General features: G+C 40.8%; 1 protein-coding gene across 2 annotated transcripts; it reads right to left on the bottom strand.

Moving 5' to 3' along the window:
• Nucleotides 1–1690: 1690 nt before the first annotated feature.
• LOC103373071 (sodium-dependent neutral amino acid transporter B(0)AT2-like) lies at nt 1691–13770 on the bottom strand. Of its 2 annotated transcripts, none has more exons than XM_008302874.1 (12): nt 13717–13770; nt 9807–10020; nt 9306–9463; nt 8329–8449; nt 8031–8206; nt 6378–6488; nt 6045–6286; nt 5720–5903; nt 5425–5626; nt 4389–4548; nt 4087–4249; nt 1691–3558 (listed from the first exon to the last, which is right to left on the bottom strand). In XM_008302874.1, exons 2-12 carry the CDS (start codon nt 10018–10020, stop codon nt 3319–3321), a joined length of 1971 nt encoding a protein of 656 aa, XP_008301096.1. In that variant the 5' UTR covers nt 13717–13770; the 3' UTR covers nt 1691–3318. The 2 variants fall into 2 exon arrangements, with proteins under 2 accessions (XP_008301096.1, XP_008301095.1); XM_008302873.1 differs by lacking the exon at nt 13717–13770 and adding an exon at nt 11358–11672.
• Nucleotides 13771–14091: the final 321 nt, after the last annotated feature.

A 14091-nucleotide genomic window follows, 5' to 3' on the forward strand; every position in this document is an offset into this window, starting at 1 on the left:
TGAGTGGGCTGGTTGCATCATAAATCCTGCACACTGGACCTTTAATACGACACCTTGAAGTTGCACTTAAACCTTAAGTGTGGAACTTTTGTCTCCCCCTTCTGGCAGTGAGGGTAATTACATAAACACAGTCAACAAATCCAGGGTTTTTGCTCCTAGTCGCTGTTGTCCTGTCCTGATATGTAGCATAGTGTGGCGTACTCCGTCTCTAGCTGTAGTTCCAAGTAACTGTCGAGCAAATTTAATGTAATATTTTAGCGTGCCCTCGATGACCAGTGATGTGCGCCTTCTTCTAAAGGCCCGCAACGCTACCTTCTGCTCAGGGGACCCACAACAGTACAGCGAGGCCACAACAAATCTGAAGAGGGGCGTCAGGGATGCGAAAGCCAGACACAGGCAGAGAACTGAACATCTCTTTGAAAGCTCCGACCCCCACCGTGCCTGGCAAGGTCTGAGGCGTATCACCAAACGAAGCCATAACAGCAGCCCAACCAGCAGCAGCAGCAGCAACTCTCTGGCTGAGCAGCTTAATTCCTTCTTCAGTCGGTTTGAGCAACAAACCCTCCAGCCCCAGACACTGACAGTCAGCCGCTCAGCTTGCAAACTGCGGAGGTGAGACACGCTCTCCAGAGCATCAGCATCCAGAAGGCAGCCGGTCCAGACAGGGTACCAGGACACGTTCTCAAAGACTGGGCTGCAGAGCTAGCTGAGGTATTTACAGACATCTTCAACTTAGCTCTTTTGCAGTGCTCCGTCCTCATCTGCCTGAAAACATCCACCATCCTGCCAGTTCCCAAGCAAACTGCAGTGACTGAGCTTAATGATCACAGGCCTGTGGCACTGACGCCTGTAGTCATGAAGTGCCTGGAGAGACTGGTGCTCAAACACATCAAGGCTTGCCTTCCACACACTCTGGATCCTCACCAGTATGCCTATAGGAGCAACAGGTCTACTGATGACACCATCTGCACTGCGCTCCACACCGTACTGCACCACCTGGAACACCCAACTCCACATCTGTCTGTGGATGATGGACTTCTTGACCAACAGGCCTCAGTCAGTCAGGATGGGCACGCACCACTCCTCCACCCTGACACTGAGCACAAGTGCCCCACAAGGCTATGTGCTCAGCCCCTTCCTCTAACCCCTGTACACACATGACTGTACCCCAGCACATAACACCAACACTATCATCAAATCATCAAAAAACACCAAAGAACTGATACTAGACTTCCAGAAAAAGAAAGACGCACACACACCACTGTTCATCAATGGCGAGGAGGTGGAGAGGGTGAGAAGTTTCAAATTCTTGGGCACCCACATCACAGAAGATCTAAAATGGACTGTCAACACCAACATGCTGGTAAAAAAAAGGCACAGCAGCAGTTATACTTCCTGAGAACACTCAGGAAGATCAGCCTGTCCCAACACCTGCTTGTGGCCGACTACCACTGCACCATAGAGTATTGTGACTCATGGCATCCTGACATGGTACGGGAGTTGCTCTGCAGCAGACAAATCACTCTGCAGCGGATTATAAAAACTGCACAGAAGATCACCAACTCCCAACTACCAGCTCTGGACAACATCTTCACCACTCGCTGCCTGCAGAAGTCACACGACCCCTTCCCACCCTGCCCATCTGGCAGAAGATACAGATCCATCAAAACCCGCACCACACGACTCTGGAACAGTTTTTACCCCACAGCCATAATCACACTGAACAATGAAAAACACTGACAGTGGAAGTGCAATATTTGAACATTTGACTGTCCTACTGCATTGGCCTGGGTACATTTGGTACTGATGTGAGTGATGGTTGAGTCCGTGTCCTGACTGTGCACCTTAATTTTGTTGTACACGCGTGTATAATGACAATAAAAGTATCTTGAATCTTGAGCAATATTTTGAAACGTTACAAAAAATAAAAACAGAGAATGACTTGTTTCCAAACGCTTTGGATCAAATAAATTAGGATGTGTAGCATTTTTGGAAGGTGGTAGTATATGGCTGTAATAAATAAAACAATTGTTGGTCAACTGCTTAGAAAAAAAAAAAAAAAACGCAGAGGAAGGAGCAGAAACAAACAAATCTTTGGCCATCTACAAGAGAAAACTGTAGAGAAGTCCTCGGAAACTGTTTTCAATTGGGCAAGTTGGAAATGTTCTTTAATGTCAGCTGGTATTGGTCAAGTTTCATTCTGTTGAAGACTACGGAAGAAGTGGAATCAGCTGACCAGTGTTTCCATCTCTCACTAGGCCTGTTATCTCGTTTTCAAAAGTCGAAACCACATAAAAACTCTTTAGCAAAAATGGAAAAATTTTTACAAATTTAGTGGTTTACGGTAACTTCTTCTAATGCAATACTTAAAAAGACGCAGAAAAATATGATTTGGAAACATGGCTTCTGTCTCCATAGTTGCTCCCATTTTCAGGTGTGGCAAAGCAAACAGCTATGATGGAAAATTTGACTGATAGTGCATCAGTGCAGGAATGTTGTCGCAGAAAGGCTAAATCAGCAAAGCTTGAACCCTTTTGGCAAAGGCTTGAATTTAGCAAATTCATTTGTTTCATTTGACCACACTACACTCTCTCTGCAACTGACTCTTTCCTGGTGTAACAGTCTCTATAAACTTTTACTGTGCTGAAAAAATTCATGTGACAGCCAGTTTTTGAGGAAAACTAAAAATCAACATGAAAGAGCTTTAAACTGACCTCATGCAGAAGAGGTTTTGGCAGTAACTGGCTGCAACTCTGTCCCTAAATGAGTAGTGAAAGATTGAAAAGCTGGCACAGTGGTTGGTAGATTTTCAGTAGCAGGTGGGGATCATTGAAATTAAGTACATATTGATGCAATTGTGTGTTTTTACCTAAGTGAAAAAGACCAATACAGATGTAGGATATTTAAGATAAAATGTTGATCCAAACAGCCAAACAGCAGGACCATGACATGTCGTCTATGGCTTCTACTGAAAACGAAGAAACATTGTTTTTGCTCATTTAGACAACTCTATAAAATCAACAGGGGTTAAAAAAATGTTGTAATTCCACCTTGTAAGTATCACAAAGAAATAAATTATTTGTTCATTATTATCCATATTAAATATTTTTAAAGTTTTACTTGCTGGAACATTGTGAGAAAACCATACCCTCTGGATATGCTTGGACTGAACCGAAAAAAAAAGAAAAACGGTTTTAAATATTGAAATGTTGTTGCCTGTGCACTAAAAGCTGTGAGACAACAGAATGGTCCTTAAAAATGGCCCATTTACATGTTTTGTGCATACTTTAGGTCCTCTCCATGATGTCAGTCCAAAGTTTAGGAAACAGAAGCAGCAACACCGTTCTTTAGGTCCAGTTCTGACATGTCGGTCAAGGGGGTGTCGACAGTGCTAACAATGCTGTACTGACCAATCTCTGTGTCTCTGGATGTCGGTTTTCTCCTGTCCTGCAGAAGAGCGTGGATCAAGGCAACCGGGACGGGCATCATGGCAAATATGATCAATGAAGCCAGAACAGCCAGAGCCCAACCAGGATATTCCAGATCCTCTTCAGAAGCCTGAAAAAGTAAATCCAAATAGTCAGTGGAGAACCCAAACAACCAGTAGAGCATTACACATTCTTCATCGTGTTGTTTCTTCTGAATACATAAGTACAGCGCCTATAAAAGGTATTTAATCCACTTAAAAGCTGTCCCCTTGTACTCAATACTGACTTGAAGGGAATGAACACTTATGCAATCACTTATTTTAAGTGTTCTATTTTACAATTAATTGAAATTACTTTGTAGAAATCTGTTTTCAAGTGGACTCCTTTTGTAACTTTGAATCGGGACTGTGGGTCCAGAGAGAGCAACAGGCAGCTTGTTGTACTTTGTAGTTTTTGATGTGCAGAAAAAAAAACTTTCTCAAGGTGCAGCATGTCTTGTGGCTGAACCGCCTGAAGCTGATGATGATTTAGATGGCAAAGAATATTATGTTCAGACTCCACTGAACTTAAACTACACACAATAACGTAAACGCATTTCAAATATTTGTTTTAAGTGTGTGTGCATATTTTTTTTCCACGTCAATAAAATCCTCCATACCGTCTCCTGGTTCCATGCCTTGTAGGTGGGGCGTTTAATAAACATGCGGATAGTGGTGGCTAACAGCAGCCCCACCATGGCAAGTAGGCAGATGTATTTCCACAGGTACTTGTAAATGACAGAGGGACGCCATCCCAGCATTGCCTCAATATCATCAAGGAATCTTAGGAAAATTTAGGGGAAAAAAACAAAAAGAAGATTCATCTTTCTGAAATGCAATGCTTATGACTTGTATGTGAGGAGGCTGATGAGTTAAATTTACACTGAATTTCAGGTGCACACAGTCGGAATAGAAACCTCACCTATCAGCGCCATATAGCCAAGATACACTGAAGGTCTCAAAAACCACGACAATGATGAGGGGCAGAGTGGCGGAGTAGTCGTCGAACATCGTCACAAAGTAGTTCCCACAGCGCTGAGTGAAGAGCAGGCCAATCACAAAGCCAACGATGCAGCTGAAAACTGTGACAACAGCAGAACAGACATGGAAGATTAAAAACAACTTCTTTAAAGAGAGCATACACAATCATACACCTGTGTTGTCAATTTCATATCTTTATACAAATGAGACACAGACTGTATGGTAATATCTTATGACTTTGTCCATAAGTCTTCCTGCTGAAAATGTGACACCAATAATGAAGGGAAAATCATGCATTTAAAAAAAAAATAATAATAATAATAATAATGTATCCCTGTTTGCTTTAAGCATCTGGGAAGGGGCTGTTGGGCGTGCAGAAAATCTTGCTTAGCTTTAGCTCGAAGACATGTGGTGAGACACTGGCTGTAACTTACTGTGCAACATAAAAGAAGAAACACCTGCAAACAGATAGTAAGATAAGACGGCACTTTCCAAAAGCACTTATTGAGTGACATAAAACAGACATCTAGTTGAGGACAGCGTTTAGAGTTTGGCTGTACTGAACTAATACCTGAACTGCAGAATCAAGATTTCACAGTTTAGACAGATATGCTGTCTTCTTGGTCACTCAGCTAGATCACTATGTTGAATCACTAATGTGATGTTAATGCATGAAGTGGGACTGTTGGTCGCAGTGATGTCACGAAGGCCTGCCTTCATAGTTGTGCTAAGGAGCATATTTTTTAATTCATTTCTTTAAGAATCTGCTTAGAGCAAACTGTTTATGCTTGGCAAATTATTGAGACATGTAAAATAATGTGAATTTAATTAAATATCATTATATTATGGGTAGATTTGGTCAATTTTCCTGATGGAATGGCTTTTTAAAGGTAACATGAGCCCTTAACCTGCTGGTGGGTAGTGGGATTAAGAGGGTTAATGAGAAAAACAACAGTAGAGGGAAAACAGGTGCTTACTTGTGAATTTGGTCTTGTTGTTTGCCAGAGTTTTGAAGCGATCAGTGAGGGGGGCGAGGATGCCCTCCATAGTGCCGAACATGGTGCTGAGTCCCAAGTTGAGCAGCATGAGGAAGAAGAGTGCGGACCAGAAGGGGCTGCCAGGCAGGAGTGACATGGCCTCTGTGAAGGCAATAAAAGCTAGCCCTGTGCCCTCGACGCCCTGAAAACAAACAGAAGAGCCTGCTTTAATTTGCATGTACTTCAACCAAGTATAAAATAATCCTCTAATTAATCCAAGAAAATCATTCTTTACCGCCTGCATCTCTTTTTCCAGGTCACAGTCTGTTAAATTGCCAGGGACTTTACTTCCATACTGTTTAAACCAGGACCTGTAGCCTTCCAGAGCAACAGACCTGGGATCAGAGTAGTTGAATTCTGGCATCAGGCTTCCGTCCACATAACCGCTGTGGAACTGTTCTGAAAGCTCCTTCAAGTTGCTAAAAAAAAAAAACAACAAAAAAAGCCAAAAGAATGGAAAATCATATATTCAATAATGTAGAAATTTGCCCACATGTTGTACACATGATATAAAATGCCAGTGAAATCAAGCATAGATTGCACTACTCTGCCCAACATACCTTTCTATACATGTTAAGACCTTTTCTTTGGCGCGGAAGCCGAGCACAGCAAACACCACCAAAGTGGCCAACACAGATGTGAGGAAGTTAATGAAGGAGACAGTGAAGGCATCACGATGGCAGTTGTTGTTCTTGGGATTGTAGGAGGAGTAGGCGATAATGGACCCAAAACCAAGGCCCAAGGCAAAGAAAACCTGCGTAGCTGCCTGCCGCCACACCTGCACATCTGCCCAGAATGCCAGCTGTGACAGCACAACGATAAAAACAGGTGGGTCAGAAAAATATTGATATCCCCTTTCTGTATATTAAACTAAACATTTTATCAGCGGATACCTTGGGGTAGAACATGTGGGATATTCCCTCTAAGGCCCCATCCAGCATTAGTCCACGGACGAGGAAGCAGAAGAGCACCACGTAGGGGAAGATGGAGGAGAAGTACATCACCTGGGAAATGAGAAGCAACGATTACCTATCAGCACAGGCACTTTTGGTTAAATCAGGGGTCTCGAACTCCGGTCCTCGAGGGCCGCAATCCTGCATGTTTTAGATGTCTCCCTCTTCCAACACACCTTATTCAAATGATCAGGATCGTTATCAGGCTTCTGCAGAGCTTGATGATGAGCCGATCATTTGAATCAGGTGTGTTGGAAGAAAGAAACATCTAAAACTTGCAGGATTGCGGCCCTCGAGGACCGGAGTTCGAGACCCCTGGGTTAAATGGAACAATTCTTCGCAAGTGGCTCCCTATTTTTATTTCAAATAATTTACAGGAGCAAATGAGCTCATTTCTACAAATGTCCATTTTTCTTGTTAGCACTCTAATAAACTCCTCTCCCCAAATTGCTTGTTTATATTCTTGCATGCTTATGTGAAGCACCTTTTAGTTAGGTCTCTGATGAATTCTACCAATTATGCTGCTATAGCAACACATTTTCCCCACAGAGAGGACTAAAGTTTGAGAACAAGACTATCAGGTTCATAAAAAACATACTATGCTTGGGCGACTGTACAAACACCATTTAACGTGTCAAAACAGGTGAACGAGGAAGTGTGAATATGCTTGCACTTTCAGTTGTTCTTCTCTACAGTTCCGGCTGCATACTTGTATTCAAGTCATAAGTGTGAACGACACATTAACAAACAGAAACCTTAACAGACAGTAATACAAGGAAAGCTACAGCCACAATCTTCACCGTTAACCCCTCATTGTTTCTTGTAATGTGCCTGTTGCTTGTTACAAACCGAACATATGGCCATTGTAATCAATACGGCATGTGCTTAAGTCTGTTATCAGCTTGCGTGGGTTTAAGCCGTCTCTCTGATATTAGCATCAGCACAAAAAAAAAACACAACTTCCACTCATGACATGTTTACTTGGGCTTGTAAATCTGAATACATAGATGATGAAAAGCTTTGCTCCACATTATTTTCTGTATATCATAAGGCATAGCACTACTGAGACGTGACTGGCTCATATGTTGGGAAAAACACACCACAGTATTAAAAAAATGTACATTTATAAAAATGTAAAACACGTAATGTGGTCTTAGTTTGAAAGCAGGTTAACACATAAGCCCACATTCCACAGATTCTCTCACCCGCACTAACCCTGAAATCTAAGCCCGACACATGACAGGGATTTAACCCAGCTCAGAACGTCCACACGAAGAGAACAGGATGCAATTTTGTCAGTAAGTCAGTGATTTTCAGGAAGACAAACTTCTCTTCACATTTCTGTTGTTTAATGTTCAGTCCTGCACTGAGCTAATTCCAAAGAAAACACGATGACATTTAAGGACGTACTGCCAAGGCACTTGTAAATTTAAAGATTGAGTATGTGGTTCAATAACCAACATGTTCAATATACAATCACACTAACTCTCTCCAGCATGACTTAAATACAAGTTTAAACCTTCTCAAATGGCACAGCTTCCATAACAGTAAAACATTTTGAAAGTCAGAAGTCACAACAGATTCCACACGTACCTTGACAGAGGACTTGATGCCCTTGAACATTCCCAGGCACACAACAGTCCAAGCTGCCAGCAGACAGCAGACGATGTAAACATTAAAAGAGCCCGTCTCATCGATTGAGTCTGTGATGTCCAAAGCTTTACGGTACCAGAAATACGATGTGGGAGAACTCTTTTCACATTCTTTTACTGGCATGGAAAGAAAAACAATATCAATTACTCGTCGTGCATGTGACACATGGTTAAATAAATGTAAAATTGGATGACGTCCCACACCGTGTGAGCTCCGAACCTTAACTCTGTGTGTTTACCTGTTACATTCCTGTGTTCTGGACACGTTTCCCAAGGTAAAGGGTACTGGAACGAGTTCCCAAGATAAAAAAGACTCCATGCAAGGATCACATTGTAGTAGAGGGCCACAAAGAAACAAACCTGAGAACATTTAAGAAGATGATTATCACGTTGATTTAAAAATTACATCATGCTGTAAAGGAAACCCTTGCTACTACTTTAATAAATCAATCCGACTTGATTTATGAAACACTTTTTCACACAAATGTGACATGAAGGGCTTTACAGATGACAGAAATAAAAAGGCAATTAAACAATGCAAACAATGCCCCCTACCCCCACCAACACCATGTTAGAAAGAAAGAACTCAATAAAACAGGGACTGAGGAACTGACGAGACACCATCATAAACAAACACATGCAATAAGGAAACACCAGAGGCATGACCTGGCAAAGTTATAAAAGTAAGATACAACAATAATTAAAAAAAAAAAAAAAAAAAAGAAAGCGATAAGGATAGATAAAAAGCCAAAACATAAGCCAAAATTCACAAAAGCAAAATAATAACACAATGAAAAACAACAAAGTATTAAACAATGGATTGAATAGAATAAAATATGTAAACAAATGAATAGAGAGAAATCCATAAATAGAACAACAGAGCAAGTGCTTTTCTCTACAATTACAGCTGTTTTCTGATATTTAAGGGACAAGAAGACAGACACCACATTTTTAACAAACAGTAGCTTTAAAGGAAAGTTATGGCCTGCATCTTGGCAGTTCGCTCATTTTTGGGAATAAAACCAGTACATGTCATCATATCATTGCTCTCTGTCTGAACACAGTTTATTTATAGTCCTACACGGGCAGCACATGTGTTTTTCTATACACAACTACACCGCACACTGAAGTTTAGGTGGACTACACAAAATGACACTTGGGAAGAATGCTAGTTTAATTAGAAGGAGGGTTAATCATTTAGCAGTTGTTAACTTACCACGCAGCTGGAGTAGCCGATGCCTGCAAGCCTGGGGGAGATGTACCTCCACACTCCGATGCTGCCCTGTCGGATGGCTTGACCCGCTGCCAGCTCCAGGAAGAACAAGGGAATGCCCACAATCAGCATCAGCAACACATACAGCAGGAGAAAGGCTCCTGAGAAGAGGTAAACAAAGCTCCGTCAGCAAAAGAGCACCACATTTGACAACGAGACACTTTCTTTTATTCACGCCCCAGCAGGATTTTACCTTCTTTTTACCCCAGTTTTCAATCTAACAATGCAAACACACAAACACAATTGTTTCATGAGTAGTTTTAACAGTTGCCAGTTAATGCATTTACACCCACAATTAAGCACAATAATATTAGCGTCTCTTTTATCACGTGCCTGTACTGCGGTAACTACGTCAACCACCTACTTTCCCATTCTAGTAAATACTGTACAGAATATATACTATATATAAATAATAACACAGAAGTTAAAGTTACAGAAACTCACCTCCTCCATTCTGGTGGCACAAATATGGAAATCTCCAGACATTGCCGAGCCCGACGCTGAATCCCACCTGAGCCAAGAAATACTCTATTTTACTGTTCCATCCTGCTCGCGTGGACGACGAGCCCTGCTGGCTCTCCTCACCAGCGTAGCCATCGACCTCTGACTCTGCTGTGCCCGTTTTCTCATCATCGGTTGGCAAAGGCTGCTTCTCCATCTGAGACCAAAGGAGACAACAGAAAAACAAAAGAAGAACATGAAGTACAATGAAAAAAGAATGTGGCTGATTACGTATCCAGACATCCTGCGATTATTTTTAGATGTATAATTAGGGATAAAACTGATTTTTGTCATTGTCAATTAACTTGTTGAGTATTTTCCTCAATTAATCTATTAGTTGGTTGGGTTGGAAGATGAATATTGTGAAAAATGTCAACTAGTGTTTCCCAGAACCCGAGATGACGTCCTTAAATGTCTTGTTTTGTAGATAAATGAAAAATATTCACTTCACAATTGTTGCGGAGCAAAGAAACCAGAAAATATTCACATTTTTTTCAGCAAAAGTCCAAGAGTTTAGGTTTTTTCTTAAAATTTCCAAAACCGATTTACAGAATAGTTGACAACTAATTGATAAATCACTGCAGCTCTTGTCAGCTGTGGCATTTACTTGTAATCCACAGATTTATAAGATCAGATTGCACTTTAATTTTCACCACCAATGGTGAAACTCACTTGTTGCAGCTGTATAGATACAGGAAAGAGCACAAAAAGGTGACAGGAAGGAAAAAAATAGAACAAACAAACTATAAAAAAGGAAGAGCAGAGAAATGCAATACAACAGAGCCACACACACACACACACACACTATGTACACTATAGATACATATAATGGATACCATGATCAAAAATTTAAAAAAAGATAAAATAATAATAAAATAAAATATGGTATTATATGATATTGCACATAATTGGTGCATTACTACTCAGACTCCAGAAACCAGTGACTGATTTTATCTTTTATTTATTTTATTGAGTACACCTGTTTAGAAGCTTGCAATAAACAGCATCTTTACCAATATTTTCATGCTAAATTTGATTTGAAATTGATTTTGAGATGTGAGATGTGTTAATCCTAATATATGGCTTTGGAGGCAGTAGTTAAGATTGAAATATATTATAAAAGAAGGTTTTTTTTTCTAATATTTGATCTCACTATTTACCTGAGTGACTATGCTGCGTTAGCTTCAGCTGAGTTACACCGAGGAGCTAGCATCCCTGCTGTCCCACCAGGTGGTGATTCACACTGAGAGCTTTGAAACGCAGGTTTGAAATAATCCCTGACTAGAACAGGGGTCCAGATAGCAATTCTTTTAATATATATATACTTAACATTATAGCTATATCTTCACTTAAACCGAACAACGTCCGTTATAACGACTTTGTACGTGCAGTAACACAAAGCACTGGACGCTACAACACGTCAAAGAGCATCCTCGGCTACTTGTCTTTGTCAGGACTCACAGAAAACAAACGCTTTGGACAAAACAAACTCACCTGTCTGCCGGTAAACGTCGTTAACGTCGTGGAGGTAGAAGAAACAACACGACGACCACACCGGAGCTAATCTGATATCCTTCGCTCACTGATAACGAGCACGTGCGGCGCCCACTTCAACAGTTGCTCTGCTGTGAATCATGTCGCGAGCGCAGCTAATCTCCTGTTTCTGTCGTTCACATTAAATTTAGCATCACGGGCGCTAATTAAACGTTAATAAACTCTAAAAGTAAATAAAAACAAACACATGTGTTGTCTCCGCCACCGTATTCTCGCGCTTAAGCGGTGATGCCGTCGTGCGTGGGATTGTTTCTTTCTTCCGTGTGATGCAACACCAGCGCCACACCCACTACATGGTGCGTTCACGGGCTGCACGAAATCTGATCACTAAGAGAGCTGCATCCTGAAGGCACAGACAATATAACTTTATTTGTGTAGAGCTTTAATAAACAGGGGTTTACAAAGTGCTTTGCCAGAGAAAGTAAATGAAGCATGCTCAGAGGACAGGAAGCTAGGCAGTGAGGCCAAACTAAGGAAGGCAAAAAGTGAATGTCAATACTAATAAATATGAATACAATTATTAAAAATAAAACAAACTTTTATTGGCAATAACAATATCACATGAAAGCAAGTCTATAAAAATAGGTTTTTAAAGATGTGATTTCTGAAGAAATCACAGATTCTGCAAGTCTTATCTCCTCATGGCAGCTTGATCCAAAGTTAAAGGCCATTTAGATTCAGAATCAACTTTATTGACTAAGTGTGCAAACACAAGGAGTTTGACTCTGGTGCTTTCTTTATCTCAAAACCTTCTGCTGTGTGTCTTCACTATAGAAATCATAAAATAATTTGGTCAAATTAACTCACATTTTCTAGTTTATTTTTTGTAAACATCCGAGTTTTGCAGATTTCCTAATAATTGAATTTAAAATGTATTTTTTTGGAAATTAAGTTACAGCTGTTTCTTGTCATAATAATTAAAACAATACCAACCATGACAAAGGTTAGAGCTGAATTTAGTTCGACTCATGATCGATGATCACTGTAACCAGATGCAGCGTCACAGATTGTTTTTGTCCCGACTCTGGTCAAAAGTGGCTTCAACAGTTGTGGCTGTAAGTTGTCAGTGCTAAATGAAGAAGAAACTCCCCTGTCCATGTGACCAGCTGATTCAAGTCTTTATCTTGAGTTTGTTCAACTTGTTTTGATCAAGTAAGTATTTAGTTTATCCCAGCTAGCGTGACACTTTCACAACTCATAAGATGACTTTGAATTAATTCATGAGCAGGGGAACTTTCTTTGCTGAATGAATTTGAAATGATTTACAGCGTAGATGGGCTTTTTAAAGTAATCAGAAAAATCTTGAAATTAATCTTAAAACACATAAGGAGCTAGTAGTGAGATGCCAGGACTGGGGTGATGTGCAAGAACCAGCAAATCTATAGAGAAAAGGATAATAAGTGTATATGAAGTGTAATGAATGGAATATGCATTAAAAATAACAGAATGGACGCAAATAAAGATCAAGGAAAGTACAAGTGGACTCATTTAAAGTACTCCTGAAAATAAACCTAATAACTTTGCTGCTTAAATGTCATCATGAAAGGCCTTCAGAGGGGCTTTTTTTCCCCCAGATTTTGTGACTTTTTCTGTAAGTGAATGAGCCGAACGGTTGAGTCCCGAAGGTTCTCACATGCACATGACTGAGCCTGAACGCAGCATAAAGCGAACACGTCTTTCAGATTTAGTTTTCCGACACGTGTGACTGTGTGATGCCAGGTAGATACAGGTAGACTTCAAAAGTGAAACTGGGATCCGAGAAATGTTTTGTTGGTTTAGCCACAGCAAAAATAAGACATTAAATGGTAGGTTCGCTGAAACTAATGAAGAAACGTTTAACTGGTAGATTTCCATGTTTGGCAAATTGCTGCTTTTCTCCATTTTACAACTAAAACTCGGTTTTCAGAGTTTATTTTATAAAAACAAACAAACAAAAAAACAAACAAACTAAAAACTCCAGGCTGATGCAATAGTGTCACTCTGCCCTTCAGTGACTGTAACAGCATCAGTGTTTAGATAATGTACAGATATAGAAAAAGTGCGTCCAGTCACACTGACCTGGCACTGACATTCTTCTGGTCACACACACACACACACACACAGACACACACACACACAGACACACACACACACACACACGCATACAAACAGTGACTCGTGAGCAGTGTGTGCCACGTATGCCTGCTCTGGAGGTAAATAAAACCCAGTCTGCTGTCCTGTCACTAAACAACTCACAGACTACAACATCATTTACGCGTTTGGAAACAGCAGCATGCATTTATGAGTAAAAGATAAATACCTCGCGGTACCAAACAGTAGAGACTCTTGGAAAAGTTCTCCGAATGTCCTCAAGCCAAAGTCAAGCGGTGAAGTCGCCCGCTGCTTCACCTGACTCGTCTCCGCCCAACGTCTCCCCGATTGGAGAATAAAAGGGAGGTCTGTCTGCTGCCCATCCAGCTCTGTTATGAAATGTGAAACCCCACTTTCCCATCTCTCCCCACCGACCATACGTGTGTTCACTGTATGAGACGTTTAGCTTGTTTTCTAACTCTAAAGTTACTAATGTCCTGCAGCGATCTCACACAGAAAGAAGAAAGAAGCTTTTCATTTCGCACCACTTCTGCTAATAGTCTTTAAATGAACCGATTTAAATCAAATATAACATAAGATGGGA

Source organism: Stegastes partitus, unplaced genomic scaffold (genome assembly GCF_000690725.1).
Source record: "Stegastes partitus isolate 25-593 unplaced genomic scaffold, Stegastes_partitus-1.0.2 Scaffold1901, whole genome shotgun sequence".
Taxonomy (NCBI): Eukaryota; Metazoa; Chordata; class Actinopteri; family Pomacentridae; genus Stegastes; species Stegastes partitus.